The 22,263-nt window shown below is 35.5% G+C and overlaps 1 protein-coding gene across 3 annotated transcripts in view; it reads left to right on the top strand.

Moving 5' to 3' along the window:
- TAF2 (TATA-box binding protein associated factor 2) overlaps positions 1-22,263 on the top strand; it is a 62,004-nt gene that overhangs the window by 9,727 nt on the left and 30,014 nt on the right. For 2 of the 3 annotated variants that reach the window (XM_072924962.1, XM_072924960.1), the window contains exons 4-16: positions 2,847-2,965; positions 4,252-4,393; positions 4,782-5,013; positions 5,328-5,512; positions 6,080-6,193; positions 7,461-7,560; positions 9,156-9,241; positions 12,726-12,861; positions 13,853-14,007; positions 16,126-16,240; positions 16,341-16,450; positions 17,109-17,174; positions 19,138-19,390. In XM_072924962.1, coding sequence (XP_072781063.1) covers positions 2,847-2,965; positions 4,252-4,393; positions 4,782-5,013; positions 5,328-5,512; positions 6,080-6,193; positions 7,461-7,560; positions 9,156-9,241; positions 12,726-12,861; positions 13,853-14,007; positions 16,126-16,240; positions 16,341-16,450; positions 17,109-17,174; positions 19,138-19,390 — 1,813 coding nt within the window. The remainder of the gene's footprint in view (positions 1-2,846; positions 2,966-4,251; positions 4,394-4,781; positions 5,014-5,327; positions 5,513-6,079; positions 6,194-7,460; positions 7,561-9,155; positions 9,242-12,725; positions 12,862-13,852; positions 14,008-16,125; positions 16,241-16,340; positions 16,451-17,108; positions 17,175-19,137; positions 19,391-22,263) is intronic. The other variant, XM_072924961.1, reaches the window with a different exon arrangement.

The following is a 22,263-nucleotide window of genomic DNA, read 5'->3' as shown; positions in this document are numbered from 1 at the left end:
TTCTCTACTGAAGTGGTCCCATTTACTATTCAGAAGCTTTCAAGCAAAATAGAAAAGTTTACTGCTCCTGATATTCTCGGCCTTGGTAGTGGTGCCAGGGAATTTATGCACTATTGTTGCCAAAGATGAAGAACTACATGAAAATATGTTCTCAATATATTTCAGTGTTTTAGCAAAATTTTTTATAGTTCTGTAAGATTCAGAATATTAAGCAGGGTGTTTGACATACGTAGACTTACCGAATGCTGGTGGTCGCATGGTTCATTACACTTTGTTCTTCCAAATAAGGTACTGTAATTTGGGTTGTTTTCTCCATGGATGGTGAATAAAGAATGGTTAGGTGAGAGCAAAATCCTGAAATGAGATCATGTCTGCTTTGTGTAGACTTTAGATTCCATGAAAGGTGGAGTCCCCAGCCAAAAGTTAATTTACTCCATTGTGGTCCAGTAATCCTGCACCTGGGTCAGGACAAGCCCCAGTATCAGTACAGGTTGGGGGGATGAAGGCATTGCAGGCAGCCCTGCAGAGAAAGACTTCAGGTTGCTGATGGATGAGAGGCTTAGGATAAGTTGGCAATGTACATTTGCACCTCAAAAAGCCAGCGGTGTCCTGGGCTGCATCACCAGCAGTGTGACAGCAGGGCGAGGGAGGGGATTCTGCTCCTCTGCTGCGCTCTGATGAGACCCCACCTGCAGTGCTGTGCCCAGCTCTGAGGTACTTGGCACAGAAGATCATGGGCCTGTTGGAGCAGATCCAGAGGAGGCCACCAGGATGGTAAAAGGGATGAAGCACCTATCTGTGGGGAAAGGCTGAGAGTTGGGGTTGTTCAGCCTGGAGAAGATAATGGCTCTAGGAAGATCTCCTTCAGCCTTTCAGTACTTAGAGGGGGCTTTATGAAAAGGATGGGGCAGACCTTTTAATAGGGCTTGTTACAGTAGGACAAAGGGTAATGGTTTTAAACTAAAAGAAGGTAGATTTAGACTAGGTGCAAGGAAGAACTCTCTTACTCTGAGGGCAGTGTAACCCTGGAACTGGTTTCCCAGGGAGGTGGTAGATGCCCATCCCTGGAAACATTGAAGGTCTGGTTGGACAGGACTCTGAGCCACTTCACCTAGTGCAAGATGTCACTGTACTCTCCCAGGAAAGTGTGACTAGATACCTTGGGAGGTCCCTTCCAACCCAGATTGTTCTGTGGCTCTGTGACTCCTTGACTGGTTTATGCTTGACTGTGTCCTGCTTGTGCTTGAATTCATCAGCAGTACCTAAATTCTGTGGAAAAGGTGATAAGTAAGTTAAACACTTTCTCTTCAGGTATAGAGTTGTGCAAGCTTTTGAAAAACTGCGTGTACTGAAGAATTAGAATTAAGAAAGATTTTGCTTCTGCACTTTAAACAGTTTAGAAATCCATTTTGAAAAAGTATACAAGTTATTGCATAAAGCTGTAAAAGCAGGGTTATTTTTGGACTTGACTGTTTGTATTCCAGTCGTTAAATATAATCACATTGAATAATAAAGTAACATCCTGCTTGTAAGTACTTTAACAGAAGACATATGCTTGTTCGTGCTCATTTCAGTAGAAAACAATTAATCTAAGTCATAACTGAAGTAATGATCCAACTTTGTAATTAAGTGAGCAATTAATGAGTATCTGATATGTAGCAACGTGGGATTTAGATCATGGATGCTGCTACCTATCTCCCAATAAGCATCTCCTGTGGAAAAGCAGCTTGGGTAAGCATTCAAGCAGTCAAGTCCACACACCGCACTCGCCACAGCTTGCTCAACCAGGAGAGGCAGAAGGGCCTTTTATATGATAAATTCCAGCCAAGGTTTATTCCAGCACGCCAAAGGGGAAATCAGGGACAAAAGACCAAGCCATGTCGTGTGCACAAGGTTACGTAGGGGTCAGTGGCCAATGGTCTGAGGGCAGGACAAAGGGTATTGCCCTTCCGTGAAGATGGGGCTGGCCAGGAGGAGTGCCACAACCAATGAGGAAACAGGGAAAGGAGAAACCACAAGAATTAGGAGCACACGGGGAATGAAAACTGGGTCAGTGTTGCCAGGCTTGGTGGGGAAGTCTTCTCTTTCAGCCTAGGTGGAGACTCTATGGTATGTTCTTCCAGGGCAAGGCCCCAGGAGTTTCCCTGAAGGGTTCAAAGGATTCCACACTGGTATGGAGCTGCTCAAACCTGATTACAAAAAAACATGTTTGCATCTTAAATAAAAAATGTACACTTTGAAAAAGAAGAATGTTTCAAATATAACTAGAAACAAAAAGTATAGCAAATATTTCTGTGTTTGTATATCACGGCCAAAACTCTTAGCATATAATATTTTATATGTTATTTACAGGTGCCCCTATTCCTATCCATCAAACTAAAGGAGAAGAATACCATTGCCAAGCTAAAATCTTAACATTTAGAAATGCAAAATAAAACCAGAACTGCAATGTATGAGGAGCCAGATCTTCAAGACAGAGCTTTAGAATAAAGATACAAACTCCATCCAAAATAAAAACCAGAATTTTTAATTTCCATTCCAATAAATGTAGTTATTACTCTTACTGGCAAGAAAAGAACACTGAGCATTTCTCAGTTTATTGGGAGTTATTATTGTTTAAGTATTTTTGATCACAGATCACTTCTGCAGGAGCTATATTTTAAGTTCTGCTTGTTGAAATCTAATCTTTACTCCTTTTCTCTTCTACTCCTTTAAAAACAAAGCAAAACACTTGGTTGTCTATACACCTTGAAATTCAGTATAGAAATTGTCTTAACTTCCAGAGTTGTTTTTTTGTGGTTCAGCACAACTGTATTTTAAAAGAATTAACTGGCTATTTCTGACAGGAGGAATCTCAACTATTTCTCCAATGCCTATGCTGCTGCTGTCAGTGCTGTGGACCCAGATGCTGGAAACGGAGAGCTCTGCATTAAGGTTCCCTCAGAGCTGTGGAAACATGTTGATGGTAAAGAGACCATACCGAAAAATTAATTTAAGATGTTGGAGTTGTCAACTACAAGTTTGCTTAGGAAGACAGTAGCTTTGAAGAAATAGAAATAGTGTTACATTATTTTCTGAATTTTTGATTCATGTTTCCTTTTTCCTGTCCACCTGAATTCTGGAAAGTACTTTCACTTTTTGGTAATAGAGAGAAGTGTTGCAAGGTTTCTTGACACTATATACAAACATACTCTTGGGTGGTCACAACCCTGGGAGAATAGTTGAGGAAGTGGGAATAATGGAGTGTACTGGGGGATAAACTGTAATTTAGAAGCTGCTTGCAATATACACGATCCAACAAAAAAAAACTCTAATCATTTTATGCCATCTCACGTCAAGGAATGGTAATTTTAAAATTGACTTGGTAGTGAAAGTAGACTCCTTTATAAACTGGCATACTAGATCTGGAATAAGCAACTGTTTTAATGAGTTACTCTCCAGTGTTGATTATTTTCTTACAGGGATCTACTAGTTTATTGTATTATTTCCTGCATGGTTTTATTGGTTTTTCCCATGGATTTATGAGACTTCTGAGAGAACAATAACAACTGTATCATGAGGCTGACTCATGCAATATTGTCAGATGCACCTTAATGGGAAAGACACTTCTGTTTAGTTTAAGTTTTGTGTAAGTCCCTGTTGCCTTACGTGCAAGCCTAGAAGGGAGAATATTCAAACATGTATAATTTCACTTTTCAATGTTTCAGTGTCAAAATATAGTGACACTTGTGGGATAAATTTCAGCATATGCTTGAATTTCTTTGCTTGCCAATATATTCATAGGTGGGATTTCTTTGAAACTAAACCAAAGTGAAGACACTTAAGTTACAGGAAAAATATTAACTATAATAAGAGATCTTAAGCAACTGCAAACAATAATAATATGTCTTGTAAGAATGTGCCTGCTTCATAGAGTTTTTGGAGAAAATTTTTTCAGCAAGGTGCCAATTGTTAGGATACAGTGTATAAATATGCTTTACTCTTGGGGAATTAGAAGATGAAATTTGACTCCAATTGCAGTTTTTATTAGTGAATAAAGATTCTTGTAAATGCATCTCCTGTAATTTGTGCTTAGGAAGGTCTCAGTTTTGTAAGCTTTGAGCTGTACTTTGTAAGTGGACCAGGAAGTTCATGAGAATGAAGTTATCCCATAATCTTCAAAGACCTAGAGTCCTAAACTGAGTTACTATTCTGCAATAACTTTCATGTAAGTTGTATATACTTACTCCAGTTTTGGTCTTTGTGCTGCAGAGTTAAAAGTCCTGAAGGTGCATATAAACTTTTCTCTGGACCAGCCAAAAGGAGGCCTTCATTTTGTGGTACCCAACATGGAGGGCAACATGGCAGAAAGAGGGGCTCATGTCTTTTCATGTGGTTATCAAAATTCCACAAGGTAAGAAAATTGGTTTTGAGTGTTAGATTTGTATTTCAAATTTCTTCTCAAATTGTAGGAAATACAAATATTTTCATTGAATTATTTCAAGTTTAAAAAGTTCTAAAACTTAATTTGTGCTTGAAAGGAGCTTACCAATGTGAAGTAACATCTAATGATTAGTAATTAGAATGCCTAGTCTTTATAGCTCAGCAGGAGGTAAAGACAAAAAAAGCTTGTAAAGCTTTATAAAGTTAATGTATTATAGAAGTCAGTATGTCAACATTCATATATTCTTAAAGTATTTAGGGATATAGTTTGGAACTTGAAAGAAAAATCACCTGTGGAAAAGAGTATAATTGTTAAGTATAATTGTTAGCCATTTTCTCCCTAATCCTTACTTTTCTAGATTTTGGTTTCCTTGTGTGGATTCATATTCTGAGTTGTGTACCTGGAAACTTGAGTATACTGTAGATGCTGCAATGGTGGCTGTTTCAAATGGAGATTTGGTGGAAACTGTATACACCCATGATATGAGAAAGAAGACTTTTCATTACATGTTGACTATTCCAACTGCAGCTTCTAACATCTCCTTGGCAATTGGACCTTTTGAAATCCTTGTTGATCCATACATGCATGAGGTAATCTTCATCATACAAGCCTCCTTTTTTTTTGCAAAAGAATTGCTGGTGTTTCATGTTACATTCAGTATACATTAGTCCAAAAATGGGTATTTCTAGTTCAACCTTCATCAGTATGTATGATAAAGCTTGTCTAGAAATGCCTGTATTTAAATTTATTTCTAAAATAAAAGGCTTTAAATAAGCATCAGTGCCATTTATGTCTGAATTTATGGGGCAAATTTGTTGAAATTCCCTGAGATATATAATACACTTGATATTTATGTATTTAAATATGTTTGTAGGTCTTGCAACTCATTTTCCTGTGTTTGTAGGTGACTCACTTTTGCTTACCACAACTTCTTCCACTGCTCAAACATACCACATCATACCTTCATGAGGTGTTTGAATTTTATGAGGAGATTCTTACCTGCCGCTATCCTTACTCCTGTTTCAAGACTGTTTTTATAGATGAAGCTTATGTTGAAGTAGCTGCTTATGCATCCATGAGTATTTTCAGGTTCGTATTTGAGAAAATTACACCTTCTAAATCCATGGGCCTAGAAGCTCTAGATCCAAGACTGTTGAGAAATATGTGAAACTCTAGTTATTTTTGTAGCCTAAGTGTTGGGCTTTCTAGTTTGAAAAGACTTGTTTTTATTGACGTTATGGGCTTTATAACACCATTTCCATTTTTATCTGTTATAAAGATGTTGGATTTACTTCAAGAAAAAACTGGTGGTGATTTTCCTTCTGAATTAGAAATGCCATGTATGAAGTATTTTATCTCAAATTAAGTTCAGAAGTTTGACTGTGTTTTATTTTTCTCCAGCTGGAATAAGGTATCAGGAATACAAGATGATGTCACCAGTTAAACTACTTAGACTCTATATAGAGGGTTGTGTCTAGATGATAATAGCAGGAGATCTGCCTGCGTTAAGATTATTAAAAATTTAAAAAGATGTTGCTATCTTACTGAAAAAAGTGAAGAAATTATTTTATTTGTTTTGGTTTTTAAGGCAAGGTCTTTTTAGTTTCTTTGGAGCCAGTGCTCATGTTGTGTTATTTTCTTTTTCTGGGGCTCCAGCACAAATCTCTTGCACAGTGCAATGATTATAGATGAAACTCCACTGACAAGGAGATGCTTGGCACAGGCCCTGGCCCAGCAATTCTTTGGATGTTTCATATCCAGAATGTCCTGGTAAGTATTTTACCATAGTGTTCTTCAAAAAATGGGGGGTATCGAGGAAGCTCAAATTTCAATTTGCAAATTACAAAATAAGTCAAACAGCAATGGTAGAAGAAAGCAAAAATGCGAAAAACATGTAAGAATAATAAACCCAGCTCAATAAATGAAAATCCATTAGTATTTTTGTCATTTTGAAAGGAGAACATGAGAGATAAAAGTTCTAAAGACTGTATAGATTGAATATATCTTCCTGAATGTTGTAGTGTGCTTTGGCATCTGAAAATTTTAGAATGCTAACTCTTTTGCATTATTAGTCAATTTCTGTTAGATATTTTGGATGATGAAGTATAGCCTGCATGCAAAATACTTGTAGAGCACAGAACTAATAAATTAAGAAGTTTTTCAGGGAGGAGAATGCAGAAATTAGTGTCAAATAGGAAAATTCCTTCTAAGGTGGCTATAACTCCATGTCTCAGAAAACCTTCCCAAATAGCTCTTGCAGTTCTGATTAATACATATCTTAAATCCTTTGCATACACTTTATTTATTGGGAACAAGTAACCCATTACATTTTTTAATGGCAAAAGTCTATGTCCCGGATCATACTTGTCTTAAACAAGGGAAATCAACATGTCCTTAAATTGATGTTTGTACTGTTGTAATTTCTGTGGCTCTCTTCTTTATTTGTAGCCTACTTCTGTGATGAAGGCAATTTTTTTCATCCTCCATAATGACTCCAAGTTCATATCTTCTTGTTCTATTTACTTCATCATACCCTGTGTACAATATCATTTTTCTCTTTAAGGTTCTCGTTCATGATCATGTTTTAGTTTTTGTCTGTTTTTTATCTCTTAGAACATAATTTACAGAAGGTGTGTTTACTAGAGTGTCCACCAAATTGTGAGACAGGTATTTTGTCTACTTGCTGTCCAGATCTTCTGCACTGCATTGAGTTGTGTCAAGAAATTAAGATCATATCCATTAGCAGTTGCTTTAACTTTAGTGACCATTTCCACCTGTTTATTATTATTGTTTCAGCTAAAATAGGTTTTATATTTTAATCTGGTTTTCTGTGGTAGAAGTTCAGTTTTCACTGACTTTTCAGTTTCATTGGTTCTGTCCAGGTGCCAGGTTCCATAAATTGGTTCACAGTTCATCAGACTTCTGTTGACTTAGAGAAGTTATACAACCTCTTGAAATTTGTGGCTATTTTTGAGTTGGCCATCCCTTACAAAATTTCCTCTGAAATGATACAATTCATGTTTCTTTCTTATAATAGGTCAGATGAATGGGTGCTAAAGGGAATCTCTGGTTACATTTATGGCCTTTGGATGAAAAAAACCTTTGGTGTTAACGAGTATCGTCACTGGATTAAACAGGTATGATCATAGCATTTTCTATACCTTTCTGACATTTTGCATCAAAGAAAATACAGTATAAAACCCAAATATAATATTGCTTTGCATTGCAATCTAAAGACCTTTTAAGTAGTGACAAACCTCAAAGCTGGAATATTTTTACCACTTGCTGCAAGGAAGAGCACCAAGCATACAAACCAAAATAGATTTTTGTGACTGCCATATAAATAAATAATAATAACTGTTGTTGTCTCTCCATGCAATAAGTTTTCCTCTTTTTGTTTGAACTTCTGAACAAAAAAAAGGGTCAAAATAGATACTACTTTTGGAATACTTAGAATAAAATATAGGATTCATAAGGATTTGTATTTGGTGAATTTATTATGCTGTGATGGCTATTCATATAGCTCAGAAAGTCTCCAGTATTAGCTTGGATCAGTGGTTCAGGTATCTTTTCGTATCATTGAAGGACTAAACGAAATAATGAAATGGTAAAAATTTCCCTGTTTGTAGTGATTTCTTTTCTTGGAAAACAAATTTCTGTCTGTAGCTTATGTTTCCAAATGTAATCTTTGAGACAGGTACTTTCTAGTGATAGCAGCGGTGACTCCTCATTCTTTGCAAATAACATTTATTCACAAACAGATACGTATCTTCTTCCTCTCATCACCTTCTCTTACTCTCCCTATTGCAAAAAGTAAATCCTGTCCCACTTGCTCTGTTCACATCCCTTACTCGCCTGGGGACCAGTACCATTTCCTTCTCTGCCTAATGCTCATTCAGGTCACCAGTCTTGTGTTGTCTGTGCTGAAGGTGTGGGTGCTGCAGAGAACAGCACACGTGGATGGAGGTCTGTTGGAAGCATTCACTGCTGTCAGCAGCAGAAGTTGCTCATGTTGTTCCCTATGTGTCCACACTAAAGTAAAGGTGTACAGGAGAGGTGCTGCTGTCACGGCCTCCAGTTCTGCCGTTTTTCTAGTGTATTACCAATATATAAAAGTGTGCAAGTGAATATGTAACAATAAATCTCAGTACATATAAACGTTTGGAAAATTTGTAACAACACATTGCAGGCAGTTTCCATTTCCTGTGCTTAAGCTGCCACAATTTGGTTCATGTTGACTTTTGGGTGACAGTGAGCCCTTAGAAACATCCTGCCTTAAGGTGTGCTTGTTAACCTGGCATCACACAAGTTCAGACCCAGTGCAGAGCTTAGGCCAGACATAAATATTTATTTATTTATTTATTTATTTGTATCTCTATATAATATATTTATTTGTGTGTGTCTGTTGTTGTTTTCCATTGGATGAAATGCTGATCCCATTTATTTCTTTTGGTCAAAGACAATTTATTTATTGAAGAATAATATGGTTTTAACGTAGTTCAGCACTGTTTGGCATTAGTTCCCGGTTCAGCCCCTGAACAAGTAGAAGCTACTAATTTCTTTTTCATTATTGTTTTTCATTTGAGGAACATCCCTGATTTTAAAATATTTCTCCCTTTGTAAACAAGCTTATTAGGAGGTATGACTTGAACAATATTAAAAGCTTTCCTGTCTTCTTGAAATAATTTCTCTGCTCTTCAAAATTATGCTTACTTATGTATTTTGTTTTTAGGAGTTAGATCAAATCGTGGCATATGAACTGAAGACTGGAGGAGTTCTACTGCATCCAATATTCGGAGGAGGAAAAGAGAAAGACAAGTATGTTTATTTAAGCTGCAAGTCATTGCAGAGTATGTTTTTATGGGGCCATTAATATATGCCTTGGGTGTGTTGTGTAGCACAAAGCCAAAGGCTGAAGATCTCAAGCTGCCCAAGGCATGTATTACCAGTCTCATGAAGTATATTGTAATACCTGTTCTTTTGTTTTTCTTTCAATTTGGATCTCAAAGGAAGTGAAGTATAATTAATGTTTTTATTGCTGTTACAAAACTGCTTTTTAGTAAGAGGATAAGAGAGAACATGGAGCCACAATTTTGATGTGAACTGTTTCTGGAGTGATTAGTAGTTTTCATGCTTTTTTAATGATATCATCAGCTTTCTATTTCTTTGCTCTTTTTTCTTTCTGCTCTCAGATACCACCTTGTAGTCTTAGACTGAGATTTCTTAGTGTATTGAGGGTAGAAAATTATTAGATCAGTCATCTGTGAAGTACTGTTAGTTACCAGTGTGAACTGGCTGGACTTTTATTTTCCCAATAATTGTAGCTTCGGTGTGTCTAGCTTAGAATGATTCCCCTCCCCTCTCTTGTAATACTCCAGTACTACCCACTGAGTAGTACTGAACACTGGAGGTGGAAAAATACTACTACATGTCAGATCAGTAAGTTGATATGGGTTTCAGTGACAAGCTTTTGCTGGATTTTTCTTTTCTTTCATAAATTGATCTCCATTTAACACAGCTACACAAAGGAGTTGCTTTTTGGAAAGGCACAAGCAGCATGTGCACAACTGTGAGGCTGAGCCTGTGCAGGTAGTCTACTGTGTCAGCTTCTGTTCTTTACTGCAGCAGAAGCCCCTGTCTTATGAAAATTGCCTATGACACTTGTTATTTTACATTTGATTGTGTGCAAATCCAGATTTTATTACTTTAAAGTTAAAACTCTGGATTTAGAATGGAATGAATTATGAAAATCACTAAATTAACAGTAATAAGATCAGATGAAACTAGAGATTTTTAAAGAAGGAAATTCACTAAAATCAAAATCTCTTTCTAACTGATAATTTTACTTGTTTCACTATATTCTAGAATTCTATTCTAGAATTGGACACAAATAATTGACAAATTTTTGTCCTAATGATCTTAAAGGTGTGTTTCCTTGCTGTGATACATTGTTGGAAAATGTTTCTACAGTTATTTTACTACTTCATTGTATTACAGCTTGTTAATAGTAACCACAGCATTGCTTAAGTATAAATTACAGCTTGGTCTTCTTTGTAGATTGCAGAGTCCCCTGGTATGTAAATTATGGGTATGTTCCTGACTCTGAGAGATAATTTGTATTTAAGGAAAATATTTTCATAATGGGGCCTAGAACATTTTTCTCCACTATATTCTATGCATTTCATTTCTTTGTTCTGTGATACAGTTTCCTGGCAAACATATTTGCAGCACAGCAGTTCCAATTAATTATAATATAGGGAAAACTTGTGTTAAGTAATAATCTAATTTTCAGCTAAATTAGAAGTAAAATATCATAATAAATCATCAAGGGAAAAAAAACCAAAAACCCAACTTCCTTCAGACACACAAATTAATTTGTGTGCAAAATAAAGGTCTCAGATTCTTCCTGTTTATGTCTGGTGTAGCACAAACACTGCACTCCAAAGTGCTTATTCTAAAAGACAGAATCCTAGAGCCTGGGAAAATGAAGGAGAGAAAACTTCAGATTAACTGCCATGTGGATGAAAGCTTCAGAACAAAGCTTTGTGTGTAACCTTTTGATTTTGTCCTCCTCTCTCAGACTGTGCTTCTCTTCATCCTTTGATTGTGCTGGTACCACCCTACTGTAAAAATTAAAAACTTATAGAAACTTATATAGTTACATTTCATATGGAAGAAGGTTACTAACGGGGTTTATGCTGAATGGCTGGATTGTGTTCAGGAGCATGAGCATTATAAAATTCTGTGGAAAAGCTGGTTCACTTTCTACTTTGACAAAGGTCCATATTCGTAATTTTAACGCTGTTTTGGTGCCAGTTCAATAAAATCTGTGGAACTATAATGATTGAAGAAAAATATAATCTGAAGAAATATATTAATATTGAGTGAACTGCAAGATGTAACTGTCAAATGCAAACTTGACTCAGTTTCTTTTGCAGTTAAATAATGTAACCAGTACCAAAATCAATCAACACTTAGTAAATTTAAAAAGCCATCTTGGGAGCCAACTGGCTCAGTTGTAATTTGCAAGAAAATAATTTTACAAAAGTCAATAATTTGTATAAATTGAAGCTGGATAAATAGTTTTTATTCTGAGACCAAATTATTATATAATGTCCGAGCCACAACCTCAGTTTCCTCCTTGAATTTCAGTTCTTTCATGGTTTCTATTCCTTCCCTACCTCAAAATGGAGAAGTATTCAGAATAACAGGAGAATTGTGATAAGGGGAAACTTCAGCAACTGCTTATCAACTACAAACAAGGAGTTAACCTATGTACTTTTTTTTCACAAAATTACTGTACCTAAAAAGGGTGATACTTAAATTTAGAAACATTTCTCTTTTTGTATCTTCTTAAGATACTCATGAGCAAAGTCAAGGGATTCTCCCAGTAAATAGAAGGATGGGAAAGTTAAGGTATTGCAGCTCCCTTGGTTCTTGCCATCTGAAGTATTAAGGGCTGTAGACAAGGAGCTAAGTACTGGTACTGTCTTTCTAGAACACTTGCTAGTGAAACTCAGCAAACCTGGTTTCTTCAGATGTGTGTTATTCATTCATGGAAAACTCAGATGTCCTGTGAAAAATACTAAAAGAAGAAACATAGCAAAGCAACATACAGTTGCCACAGACTTGGTTCATCAAGAAAATTAAGTCAGACTATTAATAATTTCATCTTCTCAAATAAGAGTCTCCTTAAAAGGAGGCAAAAAAGTCTTACTCTTCTCAAGGATTAAGTATTACCTGCCTAGTCTTCTTTGACATGTTATCTAGTTTAGAAGATACCAAGTTTGTCAAAATGTTGAAAGACAAAGTTGCTAACTAAATTAAAAGGAAAGAAATTCCTTAGGCCCATCACGTGAAGGTGTTCTGTGAGTTGTAAAATTCCTACTTTCCTTGAATTGCAACAATTATTTATTTAAATACAAAATGTTTACTATATAAAGTCACTCTTAAATGGAAATGGAGCAGGAAGATTGCTGCTTCTTGAGTAATTTCCAGACTCAGTCACAGGTCCCTTGCTCAATGTGCTGGTGCTTCCACTGTCTCTACAGCACTACACAGCAGCTATCGGGTGTCATTAATCTCTGTACAGTACTTGCTGTATGCCAGCTGCATACATCCTTGTCACCTCTCTGGACAAGTGAGTGGTCATTTTAAGTGTGCCATGATTTATGACTAAAGCAGTGCAAGAAATCTTGAGTAATTGTTGGTGCAGCTCTAAGCTTGGTTGCTGGGGTACTTTTTAAATTTCATTCAATAAAATGCAAAATAGATGTTATGTGGGGTTTTTTTTTTTTTTCAGCCCTGCTTCGCATTTACATTTTTCTATCAAACACCCTCATACACTGTCCTGGGAATATTACACTATGTTCCAGTGTAAAGCACATCTTGTTATGAGACTGATTGAGAACAGAATTAGCATGGAGTTCATGTTACAGGTAGGTATTTAGATGATTATGTGAGATATAAAAAACTCCTTGTCTTCAGTTGCATTTCTGTTCATTAAATAGAGTTCAGAGGAGAAGAGAACAGGTCATCATAGGATTCCATTTGTAGTTTCAATTTTAGCAGGACTGCAGAAACATTTGGTCATTTGTGTTAGGATAAGGTCAACTGTTATGGATAACTTAGAATACTTTTTATTCTTTAATCTTAAGGTGTTTCATTGGTTTGGGTTAATTTAATTGGTTGTTAACACTGAGAGCCTGTTTTCCTGTCCCTGACTGGTGCTGCTGTGAGCTAATCTAATGAAGTTATAAATAATGAGAATCCAGCTCTCTCATTATATACAGTTTTCAGTGCTGGATGAAACTTAGATGCTTATATTAGAAGAAGCATTTGAATCGAAGATTGTAATTTTATTCTGAAATACTGAACTTCTACAGAACTGTAGTTTCTCTTCTTCACTAATTATCTTTTGTGACATACCTTAGAAAGAATAGGATGCTACAAATAAACTGTTAAAAAATGAGTGATATTTTCTTATCAGCTTCAGGTTTTTGGGGAGTTGGGGTTTTTTGCCTTGGTTTGAGGTTGTTTTTAAGGAAAACATATATTATTGTGCTAGAGCTATTTTAGATAGTGTCAGGTTGAAAATACTGCAGTGAATCTGATGAGTATTTAATTACTGAAAAAGAAGATATAGTCAGTGATTTCTTTTACTGCAGTTAATTTTTGAAAGTTGATGTTCTTTTAATATATTTGGTATGTATATGTGTAACTTGGAGGAAGATACATTTGGACTGAAAATTTCTGATATGGTCAAGCAAGTAATTTCCTGTAAAGTCTTTATTTTGAAAACTTTTTTTTAAAGCCAGTTATCAGAAAGTGAGTTTATTGACCTTTAGTTGCAATTCAACAGAAACTAAACAGAAAAGCTTACTTTATATATCAGTACTTAGGGAAAGTAATAACTTTTTATCATTTTAGGTTTTCAACAAATTGTTGAGTCTGGCCAGTACTGCTTCATCTCAGAAGTTCCAGTCACACATGTGGAGTCAGATGTTGGTTTCCACATCTGGGTTTTTGAAATCTATCTCAAATGTCTCAGGCAAAGACATCCAACCTTTAATAAAGCAGTGGGTGTATCCTTTTTATTCTTGGTCTGGATTGTTAATATGGAAAATGAGTTAGGTTTTTTAATTGGCACTATTAAAAAAATGTGAAGAAGGGCATGAAATAAGGAAATACTTTTGCATAAAACAGTTAAGTACATTATTCTGTGAATTATATATGTGAGCCACAAGTTGACAATCTTGTCATAGTCCTTTGAACTTTGCTGGCTTTTTTTGCATGTTCTTTACTAGAAGGGATTTCATTATTTTAAGTTTTCCTTTGAAAGAAGCACAGGAACTCTGCTGAAATTTAAGGCCAAATTATACTAAAAGGATTCCAGAGGACACTGCCCGTAGAAATATGCTTAAGTGGGACATGGAAAATGCTATAGTCTGGTGCATTTTAATATGTGATTTCCAGTAAATCACCATGAAATAAGTAACCTAAAGCACAGAGTATTCATTTACAATATACTTTAATAGCTTGGGAGCTTGTGTTAATAGCATATTTTCAAGTAAAATAAACCTCTGTGTGTTGATTCTTCAAATTTAAGTGATATTAGTCAAGAAACAGGGTGCATTGTTACTTCAGGCTAGAATTGTACGTGACTGCAGCAAAAACATACCTTACTGTTGTAACAGACAACAAAAGGAGGTACTTAATTTGAGCTGACTTAAAAACGTTCATGCATCTCAATGTCTTAAGTAAAAGGCATGGTGTAATTAGTATTTATAGAGTAATTTGGGAGGTTAGTCTTTTATTTGCATCAGAAGTGTTCATAAAGTATAAATACACATTATTCTAATTTACACACCTTGCTGTGCCAAGCACTTAAGAAAACTAGGAATTCTGTACTCACACTGCAGTGACGCCTAAATGTCAGCATTACTGTCTGAGCTGGGTGAATCTTAACTACATCAGTTCTGTAAGGAAGAAGGAGTTGTAAGTCACACATTTGGGGATTATTTTCACCTTTTCCATACTTTGGCCCCAAGGTTGATCCTGGTAACTATAACTTGTATTTAATCCTGCAACCTCCTGCAACCTCCCTACCATGCTTCAAACACTTCTATTCCTGTGGCAATGGATTTCCCGCCTTGTAAAATCACAGGTCTTCATGTTGTTTGGGAGGGGATCCTGCTGCTATTAACTAGTGCTGTCTTATGCCATTAGCAAGGTCTGTGTTGATGCTGAGTGTAAACCTTGTGCTGAAAACCCACTAAAAATGTCTTAAACTGTACCTGATGGCAAAGTCCAAGAGTTTCATGAAGGCAGCCTCCATGAACAGAACCAGTCTGAGGTATTTAGGCAAATGGCCAAATTTTGGGAGGAAAGTTAATAACCCCTGTACAATAAGAAGTGTCTTTGAATATGGAAGCTCTTCCCTTAAACGTTGAGACATGAAAGAACAGATTTTCCTCCCTTGCTTTTGTCTCATATTGTCAGAGACTTGTGAGAGTGTGCATTAGACTAAAATGCTTCAGCTTAGTGTTTTAGTTTACTATAAGTAAAGTGTAGTAATGGCTGTGATACAGAAATGAAGGATGAAATTATTCACAGGAAAAGGTGTCTTGAAGAAATCATTGCCTGGGCAAAAATTTAGAATGAGATTGTTACTTTTTATCATTCATATTGTAAATTTTCATATATATGTGAATTCATATATACACACATGTGAATGCTCACATGACCCAGTTTGGAAAACTGCAATAGAATAATGGAGTTAATGTAGTGTGGGTAGAAAACAGAAACTAATGTCTACATTTTCCCCTCAGTTTAATTTAACTAAAATATATAGCAAAACCATATTGAAATTACTGAAGTCTTACACAATTACTTTTTCTGAGAGCATGCCAAGGACATTGGATGTGGTGGAGTCCAGAATAGTTTTTCATAATTAATTTCTTCATACTAGGTAGTTTTCTTTTCATTTTGGTTTTTCTCCATAAGAAACATGAAAAGCAAAAAAATTTAAAGAATGTAAAACCCCAGAATTCAATGAAATAACATGAGTGATTTCATTTCCAAATTTTCTTGGAATGGGAAATTCTAAGAATAAAGAAGCATAAAACAAGTGTTAAGAATTGAGAATTATGGCTTTTTATAACTATTGCATTGTGCACTAGAATTCCTATACTGCTTATTAGGGACCAGAGTGGAGTGGTAAAATTTTATGGTAGCTTTGCATTTAATAGAAAACGGAATGTATTGGAATTGGAAATAAAACAAGATTACACGTCTCCTGGGACTCAGAAATACGTGGTAAGGTCTATTTTCCATATTTTACCTACATGTACAAGTATGATGTCTACATTAATAAGCATAAGTTTAATGTTAATAACAAAATCTTGTGAACTTGAAGGGTCCTCTTAAAGTGACAGTGCAAGAACTTGATGGCTCATTCAACCATACATTGCAGATTGAAGAAAACAGTCTTAAACATGATATACCTTGCCATTCTAAAAGCAGAAGGTAAGAGCTAAAATATTAATTGCAGGTATTTTTACTATGGATTTATGAAAATATACAGGGCATTTGATGATAAATATATGTTTCTTCTTAATCTTACTAGACAAGATTTACCTGTTATGTAAAGGGGAGAATTTCATACTGTTTAAGGACAGCAAGAAACCTTACACAGTTCTTAATTATAAATCATCATGTAGAAGTTTTGTGAAAACCTAATTTATGTAGAATAAGTTGAATGAAGACTCCAATTAATCAAATTATTCAAAATGTCTTTGAATGGGAATCACAAATTAGAAGGAAGACAAATGTAGGCCAGAGGATTGCCTCAAGTGAACAGAGTGCCAGGATTGTTAGGTAAACCTAAGGACAGGAAAAGTGACATACTTCCCATATAGACACTCTCCATCTTCTAATGCATTTTAATAATTACTTTGAATTCTACTTCTCAAACTTCTATGTTTATGTGTAATTGTAAAAATAGTGGGAGAAAAAATTATAGATATGGATCCATAGCTCAAATTTGTGAATATTTTTTTCTGGAGAGAGCATTATGCTTTTGTGTGGTAAAATGCATAGAGTGCTTTTGCAGTCTTAAATTTCATTTATAAACATATATTTGCCAGTCCAGTAACTAATTTTTTTTTTCCCTCTTTTTAAATAGAAATAAGAAGAAAAAGATTCCACTGATGAATGGAGAAGAGGTGGACATGGACCTTTCTGCTATGGAGTAAGTTGGCTTGTTGGAGTTTCTCAGTGCGAGTCTGAGCCATACTCCCCTTGTCTAAAGCATGCTATTTTGAAGGATTGGATAACAAAATTGTACTTTATTATATGGCTGACGACTTTCAAAACTATCCCACATTTCTCTATCTCTACTGAAACTTTTCTGCTGTAGCTGGGAAGATGCTGGCAAAGTGTAAAAAGTGTGGGTTAACCAATATAATCAGATTTTATAAAAAATCTTGAGCATGTATGGTGGTAATAAATCACTTTAACTCATTTCCAATTATACATTTCAGCTAACTTCATAGATAAAATGTAATCAAGAATTTGTTTGAAACGAAGTGAGAGCAATTTTTATTGGATCTTGATGAAGACCATTTAACTGCCACTAATACAGACAGGCTCCTAAAATCTGTAATTACAAAAGAATTCCTCTAGATTAAAATAATGATGAAGTGCTTCATACTGAAATCCGCACTGACATTAATTTCAGTTGGAACTGTTAAGCTCTTTGGAAGTAAATTGTTGCTCAGTGTAAATACCTGCCTTACCCTCCTTGACTTGGAGCCAGTAGTACCCTCAGAGACAGTGGAGGTGTTGGCACCTTGTTTTCTGGCTGAGGGAAGTAAATAACTGCTCTTGAAAGCCAGTGGTGTTTCTTTGAAGAAGGATAGATGGCTTGTCATCTTAAAAGTGTCGCAGATTCTAATAAATTTAACCTCATCTAATACATGATGAGAAAAAATTTTGTAAGATGTATTTACATTGAGCAAGTCATTTGCTATCATTTCCATATGACAGTTGACATATGAATCATTTAATTGTATTGAAGGATAATTACCCTAAATATTTGTGACTATTTTTGATCAGTTATGCTCAGGTCCCTGCTGCGTTACTCTGTGCTGAGACTTCAGTGATCTTAGAATGACCTTTGAACTGGGATAGGATTTTATGCAAGACACTTGCACTCTATCTGATAACCAGATCTGTGGTGTGGTCATTCTGCTATCCAGTTTGGGCTCTTCTGCTCCAAGCATGTATGATAATACACATTCTATTTTCTAAATCTTGTGTATACACTCTTTCATTATTGTTTCTTCTCTACCTCCTAACTTGGTGGTAATTCTGGATTTTCTACAAACATATACAGAAATACTCATCATATTTATAATTATGCACTTTTCATCAGTCCAAACTCTCTTGTAATGCCATGTTGGTATTTTGATCTTGTGGTTTTTATATGGAAAAGTGAGTAAGAGAATGTATTGCATAATTTGTTCTTGTTGCTTCCATAAACCACTTTGGCAGTCATGGTTCTGTGTGATTAATAAAGTATAAAATATGTATTTGGGTGGAATACAACTGAGTAATTTTATCTGTAGGATAACTTTAATCCTGATTTTTTTCATTATTTTCATGAGTACCCTTGTCAGCTTTCAACATCATAGTATGTGAGGAGTTGTAAAGGACTTTCACATCTATTGATTAAAAAAATTGTATATACCACCAGATTTTGTTTCTTGTTTTTGTGGGTTTTTTTTTTTTGTTTGGTTGGTTGGTTGGTTGGGTTTTTGGTTTTTTTTTTTTTTTGTAGTCTTAACCTTTAAAAGGTGATAAAGTGCTTATCAGTTAGGAAAATTGTAGCATCCAAGCAAATAGAATTACATATACTGGGATCATGCAGTAGTTTACCATGAACAAAGATCTGTAGGTTAAAAATTCTAAACCACTGTATTCATTTTGATATATTAGAGGTTTGGACAGATTGCCCTGGGAGGCTATCAAATTGCCATCGTAGAAGCAGAAGATTGGAACGGGAGACTTTCAAAAGTTCTCTCTAACCTGTATTTTGTTATGGTTCTTTGAAATTAAATACTTTAAAAATAACTCATAACAAGTTAGAATCTTTAGAATTTCTATAGTCTTGACATTTTGTAAAACTGCTGATGTTTTTGTGTCTGTCTTAGTGCCGATTCCCCCTTGCTCTGGATAAGAATAGATCCCGATATGTCAGTACTGAGGAAGGTGGAATTTGAACAGTCAGATTTCATGTGGCAGTATCAGCTGAGATATGAGAGAGATGTGGTGGCACAAGAAGAAGCCATTCTGGCACTGGAAAAGTTCCCTACTCCGGCATCCCGGCTTGCGCTGACTGACATCCTGGAGCAGGAGCAGTGCTTCTACCGCGTGAGAATGCTGGCCTGCTTCTGCCTTGCAAAGGTGAGCTTGTGTGGATGGCACTAAGGGAGGAAATCCACTAGACTTTGTAAATGGCTGAAAATGGGTCAAAACTCATCACAGTTCCTAAACTGGCTTGAGATTTAGCTTCTTAAATGTATTTGCCAAGTATTTTTAACATGACTGATTTAAAAGGAAAGTTGTATTATTTTAGTCTGTAAATGGAGACTGCAGAAGGCTTTCATAATTGTCAAAATTGAGATGTCAGACATGAAAACCACAAGGGATTTTTCCAGATTTCATTAAGTGGCAGAAATAAAAGACTTTTGTTTTACTTTTTTTCAGAACCAAAGTATATTTTTTATTATTTTAGTGGGAAGTTCCTTGGCCAGTCTGTTGAGAACTCTGAAGTGCTAAAATTCATCTTTTCCTAACTGAACTTGAGATTGCTGCTGTATATCGTTTCAGATTGAATAGGGTCACAAAATAAACATCAAGTATTAAAAAGCCAAATAATTGCCTTGAAAAGGGAAGATCTTTTTTTTTTTAAAGACATAAAATTAGCATTAAGAATTAAAATTAGTAAACCTGTAATTTTACAACAAGTGGGTGGAAACACAGAAGAACAAGAATTTCTAAAATGGCATGTTAGTGACTTTTATGCACATGAAGACATATTGATTGACAATTTGTAGAGTTCAGATTATTGACATACAGCTTGTTTTCTGCTGTGTACCTGTTGGGAATAATTTAGTTCCTGTACAGAAATAAAACCTTCAGCCTTATTTTGAAAATCAAAATTCCACTGTTTTTGACAAATTATTTTAATATTCTGAAACACTGATGTGAAACTGCTAATGTATGCTCTAGTATTGGTGCTGCCATTATCTGACTTAAAATATGTGCTTTTCCTAACAAATTCACTTGGAATATCTAATAGTATATTTTCCACAGGTACATATTAATAGAGCCGTTGTTACAACATTTAATGCTATAGTTTTTTCTATCTTTACTGTAACTTCTTAGGCAATTGGGCTGCAGATAATCATTGCTGGTTTTGTTCAATTGTAATTGTATGGAAAATCTTGGGTCTGTGGATAAGGTGGTTGACTTGCATAAAAGAAGATAATATGGCAGGCAGAAAGTATGGCTGTGACATTAAATCAAGGTGAAGGAGTATGGCAGAACAAAGTTGTAGATATGTTTATGTAAGTTACCTGGGAGGAAAGTAATACATTCTATTACTGATTCCAACATCAGGACGTTAATAACTTCCTGTTGTCATTGAGTTTAAGTTTCTCAGGTTGTAAATATTCTGGATTTGTATTCTGTATTGAAAAAAGCGAAGTCCCTTGTGATTATTCAGGAGGAAGGTTCTTTTTTGTTGATTTACAGTTTCTAGCTGGGTTGCAGTTACTGTTGTCAAATATTCTCGGTGCACTCATGTTGATACAGAGAAATGATATGTGACAATGCAATTGTCAAAGTGAATTTGCTATACTTTCTTGGTGAATATACTTCATTGTAAAAAATGTCTCTCAGCAGTGAAGTATCCAGGTGACATATTAAATCCTCATTGATAAATTAAGAGATATGTGTGAGCATGTATGTATACATGCTGCGCTGAGTCCTTCAGGACAAATAACAAATACAGAGAAAGGAGAAAATAATGTCACAATCTTAATTCCTGAGAGTACCCAGGCTGATTTCCCAGTTCAGAATGATTGCAGTGTAGGTGATGTCTTATAAACGTTGCTGTAGGAACACTACCCTCCCAAATTTTGAGGAGTTTCATAAATGTGCATGAAAGTTAAACCTTAGTCTGCATTTTTATGCTGTACTGAATTGAATGATGCAGAAATGGAGTGTGCCTCCTGCCTTTTTAAGTAGAAATAATGCAACACAAGTAATTTCTGCTACTGTATGGGGAATGTGCAGTTTCATTTAGTTCAGAATGTATAATGTCTCAGTAGACTAAGTAGAAAAATCAAATTCTGTCTGTAAAGAGAAATTCAAATGAGTCACAACACATAAGACCAAAAAAAATACTGAAAAGATGATGGTTTAACTACTATTGATTTTAATTGAAAGTGTTGTTCGTCTGCAGACGTAGTGAAATTAAATGCTTACGATAAGAAGTTAATATTTTAAAGTGTACACCCTGATATTAATGGAATAGTGAATATCTTATAAGCATAATACAACTTGATATTTTGGGGATTGCGTTTTATTGGATACTGCTACATAAATTTCATATTTGTAGTTTTACGTTCTTTATCATGGTTTCTAAGCAGTCTTTGGGATTAATCTTCCTCTGCAGGAAGAGTTATTGTACCTTTCAGAAAAAGCTGTACCTTTAGTTCAAACACTTCAGTTATTGCAAGGGGAAGATCAATTGCAGTATTTTCCCTTTCTGACTTTCCTTTGAAGCCCGAGTTAGTGGAAAAATGTTTTTGAGTAATAAAGCACCACACTTCCCCAAAAGCAATGGAGAAGTGGATTGCTGTGCATATTCAAATAGCCTCTTGCTTTCTCTTCACTTGCTGCATATGTAATAGCCTTTGAAACAAGCTACATAATTTAGAAGGAAATCAGCAAATTCAGGGTTTTTCTGTGTATCAACAGGTTTTTCCTTAGTTTGTGTAGGGTGCATTGGTCCCATTTGTTTGTGTGCACACACACATCAGGCAGATTAACCATCAGCAGGCACAGGTGTTCTTCCAGACTGAAAGTCTGCAGGCTTTCAGTGCTCCATAGAGCAAATGTATGAAACCCAGGATGCTGGGAAGGCACAAAAAGCCTTTAACTTTAGGGGTGGTCTTTTATTCTTGAGGTAGCTGAGGCCTGTTTTAAAGTCTAGGCTGAGGTTACTGCCAGGGTAAATTTGTGAAGTTGGTATTGCAAAATCCCCTTCC

The sequence above is a fragment of the Taeniopygia guttata genome, chromosome 2 (genome assembly GCF_048771995.1).
Source record: "Taeniopygia guttata chromosome 2, bTaeGut7.mat, whole genome shotgun sequence".
NCBI classification, from domain to species: Eukaryota; Metazoa; Chordata; class Aves; order Passeriformes; family Estrildidae; genus Taeniopygia; species Taeniopygia guttata.
The sequence above is the reverse complement of the archived record's forward strand: the minus strand, read 5'-3'. Positions and strand labels throughout refer to the sequence as shown.